This window comes from Onychomys torridus, chromosome 11, assembly GCF_903995425.1.
Source record: "Onychomys torridus chromosome 11, mOncTor1.1, whole genome shotgun sequence".
Classification (NCBI taxonomy): Eukaryota; Metazoa; Chordata; class Mammalia; order Rodentia; family Cricetidae; genus Onychomys; species Onychomys torridus.
The window spans coordinates 74,201,175-74,215,528 of NC_050453.1; the positions used below are offsets into that span (position 1 = coordinate 74,201,175).

General features: G+C 41.3%; 1 protein-coding gene across 1 annotated transcript in view; it reads right to left on the reverse strand.

Moving 5' to 3' along the window:
• Zranb3 (zinc finger RANBP2-type containing 3) overlaps positions 1-14,354 on the reverse strand; it is a 145,726-nt gene that overhangs the window by 47,615 nt on the left and 83,757 nt on the right. Inside the window, exons 7-8 of the mRNA XM_036201990.1 lie at positions 7,858-8,029; positions 5,722-5,838 (exon numbers count right to left, since the gene is read on the reverse strand). Coding sequence (XP_036057883.1) covers positions 5,722-5,838; positions 7,858-8,029 — 289 coding nt within the window. The remainder of the gene's footprint in view (positions 1-5,721; positions 5,839-7,857; positions 8,030-14,354) is intronic.

A 14,354-nucleotide genomic window follows, 5' to 3' on the forward strand; every position in this document is an offset into this window, starting at 1 on the left:
GATGGAGGTTTCCTTCCAACTTATGTCCTGCATTTTCGCACGCCTTTTGAACTCAATACTCAAAAAACTAAACAGAATAAGCATGAAAGTTTAACTTAATTTTTTTCTTTGAAATTGAGTCTTTTATTCCATGTGAAAATTCGCCAACTCAGAGAAGGTAATTTTTTTATTCATATTTGTTACAAAGAGTAAAATTCAGTTTTCATGTTGTTTACAACTGACTTCAAGTTAATGTGAGTGTGCAGGCGTGTATGCACAAACAAACTAGGACAACAGTCAGAGAAATTCAGTGAGAAAATAGTGTTGTGTACATACACAGTGGGTACAAATTATGATTAAACAATGGAGCACTGTGATAGATCAATGGAGTACTATGATGTCACAACAGAGCACTGGGATAGAACAATGGAGCACTGTGAAAGAACAATGGAGTACTATGATGCCACAATGGAGAACAGTGATGTTCACATGGAGAACTGTGATGTCACAATGGAGAAGTGTGATGTCACAATGGAGAAGTGTGATGGAACAATGGAGCACTGTGATAGATCAATGGAGCACTATCTTGGCACACTGAAGCTCTGTGATAGAACAGTGGAGAACTGTGAAAGAACAATGGAGCACTGTGATGTCACAATGGAGCACTGTGATGTCACAATGGAGCACTGTGATGTCACAATGGAGAACTGTGATGTCACAATGGAGAACTGTGATGTCATAATGGAGCACTGTGATGTCACAATGGAGAACTGTGATGTCACAATGAAGCACTGTGGTGTCACAATGGAGAACTGTGATGTCACAATGGAGAACTGTGATGTCATAATGGAGCACTGTGATGTCACAATGGAGAACTGTGATGTCACAATGACGCACTGTGGTGTCACCATGGAAAACTGTGATGTCACCATGGAGAATTGTGATAAAACAATGGAGCACTGTGATGGGACAGTGGAGCAATGTGATAGATCATGGAGCACTGTGATGGGACAGTGGAGCAATGTGATAGATCAATGGAGCACTGTGATGGGACAGTGGAGCAATGTGATAGATCAATGGAGCACTCTGATGGGACAGTGGAGCAATGTGATAGATCAATGGAGCACTGTGATGGGACAGTGGAGCAATGTGATAGATCAATGGAGCACTCTGATGGGGCAGTGGAGCAATGTGATAGATCAATGGAGCACTGTGATGGGACAGTGGAGCAATGTGATAGATCAATGGAGCACTGTGATGGGACAGTGGAGCAATGTGAGCATAATGACTGACTCTGATAGCACAAAGGAGCACTGTAAGGGCACACACACGCACACACACACACACATACACACACACACACACACACATACACACACACACACACACCTTTAAGAATATAAAAATCAGGAGCTGGAGAGATGGCTCAGAGGTTAAGAGCACTGATTGGTCTTCCAGAGGCCCTAAGTTCAATTCCCAGCACCCACATTGATAGGAAGTCACAACATACCCACACGGTTGGGCTTACCTGACGGACCGCCTAGTTATTTCCAGTTCAAAATAGCCAGTCAAAACATCTCCCGTGACTAGGACTCCGTGGCTTTGCATGGCTGCGTAAAGCGCATGTGGCCATGTAATCTACACACATGTGTGGAGTAGCCACATGCGTTCCTGTACGCATGCGCGGCCCACTCTTTAAAAAGCCAGTGCCATTTTGCACAGGTCTCCTCTTCTCTCTCCTCTTCTTCTCCTCTCTTCCTTTTCTCTTGACCATGTGGCCTGTCATGTCTGTCTCTTCCTATCCTATATTAATAAACAGCTCTTCTGTGGATTTGTCGTGTTCGGGATGTGTTCCTCGTGGGGTAAGAGCGCCAAAATAACTAACACACATGGTGGCTCACAACCATCTGTAATGAGATCTGATGCCCTCTTCTGTGTACATAATAAATAAATAAATCTTTGGTTGGGGATTTAGCTCAGTAGTAGAGCGCTTGCATAGCAGGTGCAAGGCCCTGGGTTCGATCCTCAGCTCTGGGAAAAAAAAATACAAAAAATCAGCCAGTCGATGGTGGTGCATGCCTTTAATCCCAGCACTCGGGAGGCAGAGGCAGATGGATCTCTGTGAGTTCGAGGCCAGCCTGGTCTACAGAGTAAGTTCCAGGAAAGGCGCAAAACTACACAGAGAAACTCTGTCTCGAAAAACCAAAACAAAAATCTGTGAATCTCAATCTTTATGTTATACTGTGTAAAGAATTAACTCCAAACTGGATGGTGGCACATGCCTTTAATCCAAGCATTCTGAATAAGAATTAAGCGGATCTCTGCAGAGTTCAAGGCCAGCTTCAGGCCAACTAGGGCTACCTAGTAAGATCCTGTGTATAAGCAAAAATAAAAACCAACCAAACAAAACAGAATTAACTTTAAAAACTTCATAGACTTCATAGATGTACCTATGCACTCTAAAGCTATAGCATTAGTAGAAGAAAATGTGGTATCATTGTAAACTTGTATTAGGCAAAAGTTTATCAGGACTCAAAACTCAAGAAAAGAAGAATGGAAAGGACATACTGAAATATTTAAAAAGTACAAATTTCTGTCTTTAAAATAGTATGTTACAGAAATAGAAATGGGAGCCTGTGCAATGGTGGCCTATGCCTTCAATCCCAGCACTGAGGAAGCAAAAGCAGGTGGGTCTCCGAGTATGAGGCCAGCTTGATCTGTGTACTACTACAGTTCCAGGACAGCTAGTGCTATATGTAGAGAAGATCTGTCTCAAAAAACCAATGAGTGAATGAATGAATGAATGAACGAACGAACGAAAAAACAAACAAACAAACAAACAGAATGCACAGGGTTGGGGGCAAAATTTACAAAGATATATATATGAGGATCCATTCCTAAACATAAGGAATCCTTATAACCCAATATTAGCAGGAGTCCAATTTAAGTAAATAGGTCACAAGAGAAAATAACTAACTAAAAAGAATATGAAAATATATCCAGCGTAACGTCTACTTGGGAACAAACAAAACACAAAATAAAAAAGCTCTTCATGTCCACAGAAAAGGAGACATGACAATGCCCTGTGCTGACGAAGGCGTGGGTCCACTGGAGCCCTCACGTACGCTAGCAGAAATGCAAAGTGGTAAAATGTTTGGCAAAGGGTTTTGCAAGGTAAGCAAGCATGTGTTGCTCTGACACCACAGTCCTATGTCTAGATTTCTGCCCTCAAGAATAAAAACGATGTCTAGGACCAGAGAGACGGTGGAGTAGGTAAAAGTGCTAGTTATGCAAGTTTGATGACTTGAGTTTGATGCCTAGAATCCAAGTAAAACACCCGGTACAGTGGCACACACCTCTAATCACAGCAGTCCTAAAGCAGGATGGGGCTGAGACAGACGTACCAGAGAAGGAAGCCTGCGGGCCAGCTAGCCTGGAATATGCAGTTCAGTCACAAGAGACCTTGACTTAGAAGACGTAGAGGGAGAGAGCCAACTCCTGAAAGTTGTCCTCTGACTTGAACATGTGACATCCATGTGCTCCCCATAATAACAATAATGTAATGAAATAAAAAATTTAATGAAAATGGTGACTATATAAACAGCCACATGGATTATCACATTATTATTATTTATAGCAGCATATTCTGCTATCAAGGGACATCCTAAAATTTGGAAGACCTTAAAAGTCTAATAACTGGGTTGGGGATTTAGCTCAGTGGTAGAGCGCTTGCCTAGCAAGCGCAAGGCCCTGGGTTCATTCCTCAACTCTGGAAAAAGAAAAAAAAAAGTCTAATAACTAGTGAAGAAACCATAAAAACTAAGCTGTATTTCTATACATTGGAGGATACACAGGATGCAACAGAAAGAAAAAAATTACATAACACCCTAGGTTAAACCAAGAGCTTTACAGTACATGAAAAAAACTAAACCCAAGGCTTCATACTATGTCCCAGAAATTGTGAAAATGTAGTGATTGGGGGTTGGGGATTTTGCTCAGTGGTAGAGCGCTTGCCTAGCAAGTGCAAGGCCCTGGGTTTGGTCCTCAGCTCCATTAAAAAAAAAAAAAAAAAAAAAAAAAACAAAACCAGAAGAAAATGTAGTGATTGAAAGCTAATATGCTATGCCACAGTTGGGGTGAATGGAATGGAAATGGCTGGCTCTAAGAACCTTTTGGTGTAACAGAAATAGCCTCCAGATTGCACTGCTGTGCATCTAACTATATACATCTGATAAACCTTAATGACCTATAGAATTTTAAAGATTTATTTATTTGTATTTTATGTGTAAGAGTGTTTGCCTGCATGAATGTCTGTACTCCACAGGCATGCAGTGCTCACAGAGGCCAGAAGAGGGAGGAGGGTTCCCTGGAACTAGAGCCACAAAGCAGGTGCTGGGACTTGAACCCAAACAAATCCTCTGGAACAACAGCCAGTCCTCTTAGCCACTGAGTCATCTTTCTAGTCCCTATCTATACATTTTTCCCCAAAACAAGGTTTCACTGTGTAACAGTCCTGGCTGTCCTGGAACTAGCTCTGTAGTCCAGGCTGGCCTTGAATTTACAGAGATCCACCTGCCTCTGCCTCTCAAGTGCTGGGATTAAAGGCGTGCAACACTATGGGCTGGCTTCCTATCTATACATTTTAAAAGCATATATTTCAAGTTATGTTAGTTATAAATTAACAATCTACACTTAAAAATAATTTTATATCTATATAAATTTCTCAGAACTGTGGGCTGGAGGGATGACTCAGGGGTTAAATTACTTACTACTCTTGCAGAGGACACAGATTCGGTTCCCAGAAACCATGGTGGGCAGCTCACAACCATCTGGAACTCTATTCCAGTGCACCTCATGTCATATGGTGTCTGGGGGCATTTGCATGCTGCACATGAACTCACATAGGCACACATATATGGACATTTAAAAAAACTTAAATGTCCGCTCCCCACACAAGCCATGTGTAGTGTTGTACACCTTTGATCCCAACACTCCAGAGGCAGAAGTAGGTGGGTCTCTGTGAGTTCAACACCAGTCTGGTCTACATAGTGAGTGTTCCAGGCCAGTCAGGGCTACATAGTGAGAACCTGCCTCAAAACAAAACAAAAAAGCAACAAACAAATAAAACCAAAACAAACAAACAAAAAACAACCTAAAAGAGGAATCATAGTATTTACAAATACTATACTTGTCAAAATAGTAACACCCAATAAGTTTATCTGATAGTCACATGGATTCAAGAATACCAATCTTATGCAAATGTGACTGTATCTAACTTTTTTTTTATTATGTATGTGGTGTTCTGCATGCAGGCCAGAAGAGGGCGCCAGACCTCATTACAGATGGTTGTGAGCCCCCATGTGGTTGCTGGGAATTGAACTCATGACCTCTGGAAGAACAGCCAGTGCTCTTAACCTCTGAGCCATCTTTCTAGCCCTGTATCTAACTCTTTAAACTCCAGAACACAAATAGAAGATGATTGGCTCAACTTTTTAAAAGATTATTTGCAGGAATCATGCAGAGAAACTAAGCCAAAGCTAATAAAGAGGACCATCTGTACATCCCTCAAGTAAGGTGTATATGGGAACTATATAAAGGAGTGTTTTCACACTGCTGTCTGTTTTCAATAATAATTCAAAAATGGCAGAGTCATGCTGTAGCATATAAGTAACGTGTTGGGTTAATTAAAACACACTGAAAACTTTTTATGAAGACAAATACTAATGGCCCGACAAGGAGTACCTTGGCAATTGCAGTCTGTTTAAACATGCGCGTTATCAACCCCATAACCGTCTCCGTGGCACCGGAGTTTGGATCTCTCATTAATTTTTGCCATTCTTCAAAGCCGGCATTCAGTTCCTATGTGGAGAGGAATAACATTGTTCATGAATACAGGATCAAGAACAGAGCAATTAATTCAATCACACATCAGGTCCTACTTCCTCCTTCTCTGTACAGAAAGCTATAAAAAGAATTTTTATATAATTCCCATAGATATCAATGTGTTCATTTAAAACCACAGTGCAGAGACAAGGTCACATGTCTATGCTAATGAGAAGCCAGTGACAAGTTATGTCACACCATAATTCAAACAACTGAATTATGAATTCCTCTTGAAAAACAGTGTATAGTGTGACAAATAACTGAACATGTAGGGAAACAGGGTGGTGGAATTTATTTTTGTAGTAAGATGTATTATTTAAACAATATAAGGATGCCCAGCAGTGGTGGTGCACACCTTTAATCCCAGCACTCAGGAGGCAGAGCCAGGTGGACAGGCGGATCTCTGTGAGTTCGAGGCCAGCCTGGTCTATAAAGTGAGATCCAGGACAGGCACCAAAACTACACAGAGAAACCCTGTCTTGAAAAAAACCAAAACAAGTATAAGGATGAAAGAAATATACATTACATAAAATATAATATGATCATAAATTGATTCTTCATTTTATTTTTCTCTTTAATGCTAAAATAGCAGATAAAGAAAATAAGAATTCTTTTATTATTAAGAAATTTTTTATTCATTTTACCTATCAATCACAGATCCCCCCTCTTCCCTCCTCCTGCCCCTCCAGCCTCTCGCTTCCAACCTATTCCCCATTCCCACCTACAAGAACGAAAGGCCTCCCATGAGGAGTCAGCAGAGCCTGGTACATTCAGTTTAGGTAGGTCCAAGCCCCTCCCCCTGCACCAAGGCTGTGTAAGGTGTCCCATCATAGACACTGGGCTACAGAAAGCCAGCTCATGCACCAGGGATGGATCCTGATTCTACTGCCAGGGGGCCCCTTAAGCAGATCAAGCTACACAACTGTCTTGTTATGCAGAGGGCCTAGTCCAGTCCCATGGAAGCTGGTGCTGGTCAAAATTTCATGAGTGCCTACTAGTTTGGTTTGGTAAGAAATACCATAGTATCAAATGTTTACAAGACACTTATTTAACTTCTAAGATGTAACAGTGAAAAATTTCTTGTTCACTCAGTCACATCCAGAGACTGTACATGTAATGTGTGCCCCCAAAGTAAATCCAGATGAGGATCAGGGAAAATAAACATTTGGCTTTCAGATATGTTAAATATTACATCCTGCAATATTAGCACAGAGATTCAGATTTCAAGAATAGAGCTACATTCAAGTTATTCTGCAATATAGCTATTTACACTTAAAAAAAATCTTCATGTATAAAGTATGTGTCTCTGTGCGTGTACACGCATGCATGCATTCATGTACTCTATGGCATATGTTTGTGTGCTGGGGGTCAGGGACAGCTAGTGTGTGGGTCTTACCTCCTCCCATGTTTGAGACAGTGTCTCCTATTATTCACTGCTAGGACCTGACAGCTTCTGGGGACTCTCATGGCTCTGCTCCCATCCCATTTCAGCAGCACTGGAATTACAGAGGCACCTGTCCCGGTACCAGTTTTACCTGGGTTCTGAGATACCCAAGTCAAGTCCTCACACTTGCATGGCAAGCATTTCACACATGGAGCCATTGCCTCAGCCCCATCTTTAGGTGTGTGTGTGTGTGTGTGTGTGTGTGTGTGTGTGTGTGTGTCCAGAGAACATGAGAACATGAAACACAGTATTCCTTACTAACTACTGGGACTTTGTAGATAACAGGAATCCTTAATACTAAATAGTTTCATCACTGTGCTTTTTCTTATATTCAATAGAAAATTTTTTAATCACTAGGAGCTGTGTCTGTTCACATATTTGATAACTGAAATCTTGTGCTTTTCCTGAAATGATACAAAAACAATAGACATCCTACTAATCAAACCTGTTTTTTAAGAAAGCATGCTTTTCTGTGAAGTGTGATATACAGTCTTTAATAGGATAATCCATAATGCTTAAAGTCAGACTTTCATGTAAATACAGGCCCTCACCTTGACTGCTGCTGGCGGCAGGTCAAAGGGAATACGTTGTCTGACTTTAGGGGGCAGCTGGCTCAAAACTTCACTCTTTAACCTTCTGATCATCATGTCACTTAGCAGCTGGTGGAGTTCGCCAAGGTTTGATGCTCCTCTGCAGTCCCACTGACGCCTTTTACCAAAGTACCTGGAAGGACAAAAAGATAAGCTGAGAGGACAGGAGGGCACGCACGGACGCAGTCCATCCCTCCTCGTGATAGCAGGGAGCAATGGTGCTGTCCTGTTATTTCCAAATGAAAACCAGTTTCTAAAAGATGACCAAAGGGCTGAAGAGATGGGTCCACGGTCTCTAGCACTCACATCAGGTGGCTCACATTTGTAACTCAAGCTCCAAGGGATCTGATGGCCTCCGAGGGTCTCTCTGTCTCTAACATACAAACACAACCTTTAAAAATCAATCTTAAAAAGAAAAAAAAAAAAAGCTAATCTAAGTAGTGTATGTCGACTCACAATTGCAATTCTAGGACTCAAGGGCCTAAGGCAGGGGATCACTATGAATGTATACAGGCAGGCATTCTACTAACTGAGTGACTACACAGCCTGATATATTTTCATGTCACTGAGATATTTTGCTTCCTTTAATGATTATATACTCATACTTAAAGATTTGTGTACATATTAAATTGGGGAAATGCTGGGCAGTGGTGGCACATGCCTTTATGGGAGGCAGAGGCAGGCAGGTTTTTGTGAGTTCGAGGCCAGCCTGGTCTACAGAGCAAGTTTCAGGACAGCCAGGGCTACACAGAGAAACCCTGTCTTGAAAAAAACAGAACAAATCACTGGGAAAAATGCTTGCCAATACCTGACTCTGTCACCTATTTTTCCATTCACCGTATGAGGTACACATTTGACTACAATCATTAACAAAAAAACCTAAGACTCCAAACTGCCCAAACATAGAAAGAAGATGTTGGAAGAGCTCTTTAATTTTGTTTTTAGAATGAAATACTGAATTAAAATGGACTCAAGCACACTATCTGAAAGTTCATGGAATAAGACTGTACACAGACCGGTACAGATCACCATACATGTCTTATCTGCCTCCTGCATAAACCAATATCTGTGTTTCAGAAGTCCAGATGTCTGACCTTTTTTTTTCCTTTGTGGCATTCAACCCAGGGATTCAATGCAGGGCCTCGCACATGGTAGGCAAGTCCATCACCAGCCTAAAGTTTGAGCAATCTAATATCAGAATGCCAGTACAGTGTTTTGTTTATTTTTCTAGTTTCCTGTTTTGTTTTTGTTTTTTGTTTGAATGCCAAATGTCAATTATTGAAGGAGGGAGGAGGTCTTAAATACAGGCTTACAGCACAATGGGAGAACCGGAGGGCAGAAGTTTGCTACCGATGTTTTACAATCTTGCATCTAAATTATTAAACGCCCAATGTGTAGGATACACAAACAAGGAACTTCCCTTAAGCACTCAGCAGGGTGGAGATGAGCAGGGAATTGGCATAGGGAGGACATCAAGGTCAAGGTCAGCAAGCAAGGCAACAGTTACCCAAAACGGGGGCCAGGGCCCTACAGGTCTCCCCCACTTTTACTAAAAAATGAGCTTCTGACTTAGGTTGCATGGGACGTCAGCAGGTTACCTTACCCGTCATGGAGACACCTGTCCAGGCCACACAGGCGTTCTGTCTTAGGTTGGTGAGCACCCCGGGCATTACCTGTCTCTGAATACTCATTATCATACAGGCTCAATCATGTGTGAGCTGCAGAGTTAACTGCTGCCAAAGATCTCTAAATGGCGCTGGGCTTGCAATCTGTGTGTTCGACACAGAAAAGACCAACAGAAGTTCTAACCCACCCATAGCCAGTAGGCAAATGAGCCATTCCCTTCCTTAATGAGCCTTACTACAAATTGGAGTCCTTGTAAGATGGTATCTCAAAAGCAAATGGAACTTGAGTTTGTAAATTTATAACTTTCAAAGCCAATCGAAATGTAAAGAACTATTGAATTAAATTTATCATGTCCAATTTTAGAATGAAAGATTAACTAACTATGGTAGCTGCCAGTACAGTGTTGAGTGTTGTGGAGAAGTTTCTCTACTCTTCTTGAGAGACTGTGCATCACAGAAAGAAGCATGAGTAGTTGCTTTCTGGGTGTTTTACCTCAAGCTTATTATAAATTGTATGCTTAGCATGAGGCAGGGATTACCAAAATTATTTCTCACTGTAACCTACCTCCACTTCACCTTTTTTTCGGAAGATAAGAAGAAGCCAGAGGGGGTACTTACTCTCAAGAACATTGAAAGTTTGGGAAATAGGGTAGGGGTGGATACCGGAGGAGTTGGGGGAGGGAAGGGGGTGAATATGATCAAAATACACAGTATGCACATATGAAATTCTCAAAGAACAAAAATATTCTCTTAAAGAAAAGAGGCTGGAGGCTGGGAGTGGTTGCACTCAATCAATTCCATTGCTTAGGAAGCAAAGGCAGGCTTATGTCTGTGAGTGTGAGATGGCTGGGTCTGTGTCAGGAGTTCCAGGCAAGGAAGGGCTGCAAAGTGAGACAATGTCTTAAAACAAAAGAATTTCTAACCTCATATTTGGGAAGCAAAGGGAAATGTAGAACAGGAACTAGAAGAGCCAGCACCCGCCAACAACTGATCACTTGTCATTATATTTGATAGTGATTATATATAGCTTTATAAAATCATATTTATTTATTTATTTGGGAGGGGGTATATGCCATGATGCATGTGTGGAGGTCAGAGAACAATGTGTGGGAGTCAATTGTCTCCTTCTATCATGTGGGTTCCTTACCTGCTGAGTCACCTCACCAACCCAAATATTCTATTTTTAAAACCAGCCCCACTGAAATAGAATTCACACTTCCATACAAAACATGCCAAATGCAGGACTCTATGGTTTTTAGTATATGCATAGATTTGTAGCAATTTAACTGCCACAAATTTTAGAACATTTTCATCACCTCAAGAAGGAATCCTTGGGCCGGAGAGATGGTTCGGGGTTAAGAGCACTGACTGTCCTTCCAGAGATCCTGAGTTCAATTTCCAGCAACCACATGGTGGCTCACAACCATCTGTAATGAGATCTGGTGCCTTCTTCTGGCATGCAGGCATACATGCAGACAGAAAACTGTATACATAATAAATAAATCAAAGAGGAAGGAATCCTATGTCCTTGGCTAGGATGTAGCTCAGCTGAATGCTTGCCTGGCATATATAAGGCCCTGGGTTCTAGCCTCTGTATATCAGGCATGGTGGTACACACCTGTAATACCAGCACTCAGGAGTTGGAGGGAAGAAGATCAGAAGAAGTTCAAGGTCATCCTCATCTACATAATGAGTTTAAGGGCAGCCTGGGCTATATAAGACCACTTTTAAGAAAAGGAAGGAAGAAAGGAAGAGAGGGAGGGAGAGGGAGGGAGGAAGGAAGGAAGGAGGGAAGGAAGGAGGGAAGGGAGAAAGGGAGAAAGAAAGATAGATGAGCACCATGCCCTAATCAAATACTTCTCTCTCTCTCTCTCTCTCTCTCTCTCTCTCTCTCTCTCTCTCTCTCTCTCTCCCCTCCCCCCTCTCTCTCAACAGGGAGGGTCTAACTGAGCACTGGCTATACTGAGACTCAGTATGTAGACCAGACTAGTGTGTGGCTGCCTTACATAGATTACTTACTTAGATTTTGTCCCAATCAAGTTGCTTATGGACTCTTATTTATAAGACACTGAATGTTCCTTTATGGCTGCCTTCCTTTACTAAACACTGCTTTTTAAAAAAATTCCTGTGTGCAGGGTTCGGGATTTAGCTCAGTGGCAAGCACTGGGTTCGATCCTCAGCTCAAAAAAAAAAAAAAAAAAAAATTCCTGTGCGCAGAAGAAGCATTAATGGATCTTTTACTCCTTTCAATGGCTGACTGAAATTCCCTTGCACAAACAGACGACGATTGTTTTAGCCATTCCCACTGATGGACATCTGGGCTGTTCCCACGTTTTATGATTACAGATAAAGCTGCTCCAAGCATCCAGGAAGAGTCTATGCAAGTGTGCACTTCTACTTCTCTTGGGTGTTATGCTGGCACGCAAAGACTGAAACAGTAACTCTAAGTCCCGAAGGAATCAGTGGGTTTCCAAAAGCAATTCACACACCTATCCACGGTATAGGAGGAGAACCCAAGGACACACCACGTGACATAGCCATTGGTGGTTTACAAGAGTTACAATTTCTCCACATCCACTTGTGTTGGGTTTTGTGTATCTCTCTTATAGTTTTGAGTCACATCCTCTGATGACTGATAGGAAGCATTTTATAATATGTTTGGTGGTCATTTATGTATCTTTTATTGAGAAATGTCTACTCAAATAATTTATGCATTTTAGTTGAGTTGGTTTTAGTACTGAGTTGTAAGAGCTATCCACATATTAAACACACGTCATCTATCAAGGGCACAATTTGTAAATATTTTTCCCATTCTGTGGGTAATCTTTTCAAGGTACACAGGCTGGCTTCAAACTTGTGATCCTCCTGCCTCAGCCACCTAGCACTAGGACTACAAGCATACATGTATGCCCAGTTCAATTTCTTGATGGTATCTCCTATTAAGTACTGAAGTTGTTAATTCTGATAGAACAGACTTCATCTAGTTGCTCTTCCATTGTTCCTGATGTCAGCATCGTATCTAGGAATGATTTATTAAATTCGAGGTGTGAAGATTTACCATGATGTAAGGGCTTCTCGCTAGGTGCTGATTTTACATTCAGTTCTTTGACACATTTGGAGTGGAATTTTATATATGGTGCATACACCCTAGCTTTTAGATGGCTACTAAGGTGTCCCAGAACCACCATATGAATGTCTTTTGTTAAAAGTCCATTTATCATAAATGAAGGGTTGGTTTCTGGGCTCTTCTATTTCACTGATATGGATATTTATTCTTTCTTAAACTTTCTTCTACATTTATTTATTTTATATATTGTGCAGTATATGTGGAAGTCAGACAACAAGTTGTGAGACTCACTTCTTGCATCAGGTGGATCCTGGGGATCAAAGTCAGGACATTAGGCTTGGGAATAAGTAGCTTTTTGCCTCTTGCCAGCCCTAGCTATCTATTCTTGTATGACTACCACACTGTCACAAATAATCAGTATAACTGGGCCTTGTAGCCAATTTTTTTTTTTTTTTTTTAATGTTTGCGTTATTCTGGGTCCCTTAAAATTCCACACAAAATAAAGCCTGGTGTGGTGGTGCACACCTTTAATTCCAGCAGCACTCTGGAGGCAGGGGAGGCAGATCTCTGAGTTTGAGGCTAGTCTGGTCTACAGAGTAAGTTCCAGGACAGCCAGGGCTACACAGGGAAACCCTGTCTCAAAACAAAACAAAACAAAACAAAACAAAACAAAACAAAACAAAACAAAACAAAACAAAACTTCACACAAAATCAACTTGTAAAAAGACATCAGTCCCAGTACTGAGGAGGTGGAGGCAAGATTATTACAACAGTGAGGCCACCTGGTTTGCATAGTGAGTTCTAGCTGAGAATTAAACATGAAGGGAACGTACTCTCTCAAAAACAGAAGCAAGGTAAAATACATACGGCAGTAATTAGATAGTAATTAGACTCAGGATATTTTTATTTTTAATTATTTATTTATGGTTATATGGGTACACATGGGACACGTGGAAGTCAGAGGTCAACTTTTGGGAGTTGCTTCTCCTTCCACCTTTATGTAGGTTCTAGGGATCGAACTCAGATTGTTAAGATTATGTGGCACACACTTTACCCAATGAACTATCTCATAAGTCTGTGGTGATATTTTAATTGTGCTGAAATGTGATTTTATTTGTATGTTATAAATAAAGTTTTCCTGAAGATCAGAGGTCACACAGCCATAAGCAGAAGTCTGGTGTGGTAGCCCATGCCCTTGATCCAATCACATGGTAGGCAGAGTCTCTGTGTGGTCAAGGACACAGCCAAGCGTGGTCACATGAGCCTTTAATCCTAGTACCAACCACAGAGACCTGGAGGTCTGTATAGACAGGCAGTGATGAGGAAGTAATATGGCTGGTCTTAGAGCCAATGAGAAGACAGAACAGGAAGGCAATAAAAACGTAAGTCAGACAGGAAGAAGCTCTCTCTGGGGAAGTGACGGCATCGAGGTGGTAAGATAAGGTAGTCATGGCTCTTCACTAGTTCTCTGATCTCTTTGGCTATTACCTCTTATTTGGCTCTATGTTTCTTATTTAATAAGACTGTTTAGAAATTCATCTACACGAGTCCATCAGTGCATTAAAAAAAAAAAAAACCAATTGGAAGTACTATTCTGTACCAAGTGTTTAACCAATTTCATGAGAGTGGACAGAAATTTCACTGACCAAGGGGAGTGAGCTCTCAGTTTATTGTCCTAAAATTTCATTCTTCCAATGTATACTTCTGGACGCACAATCTCATCACACATTTCTTTGATCTTATTGACACCTTTGCTTATCATTTAT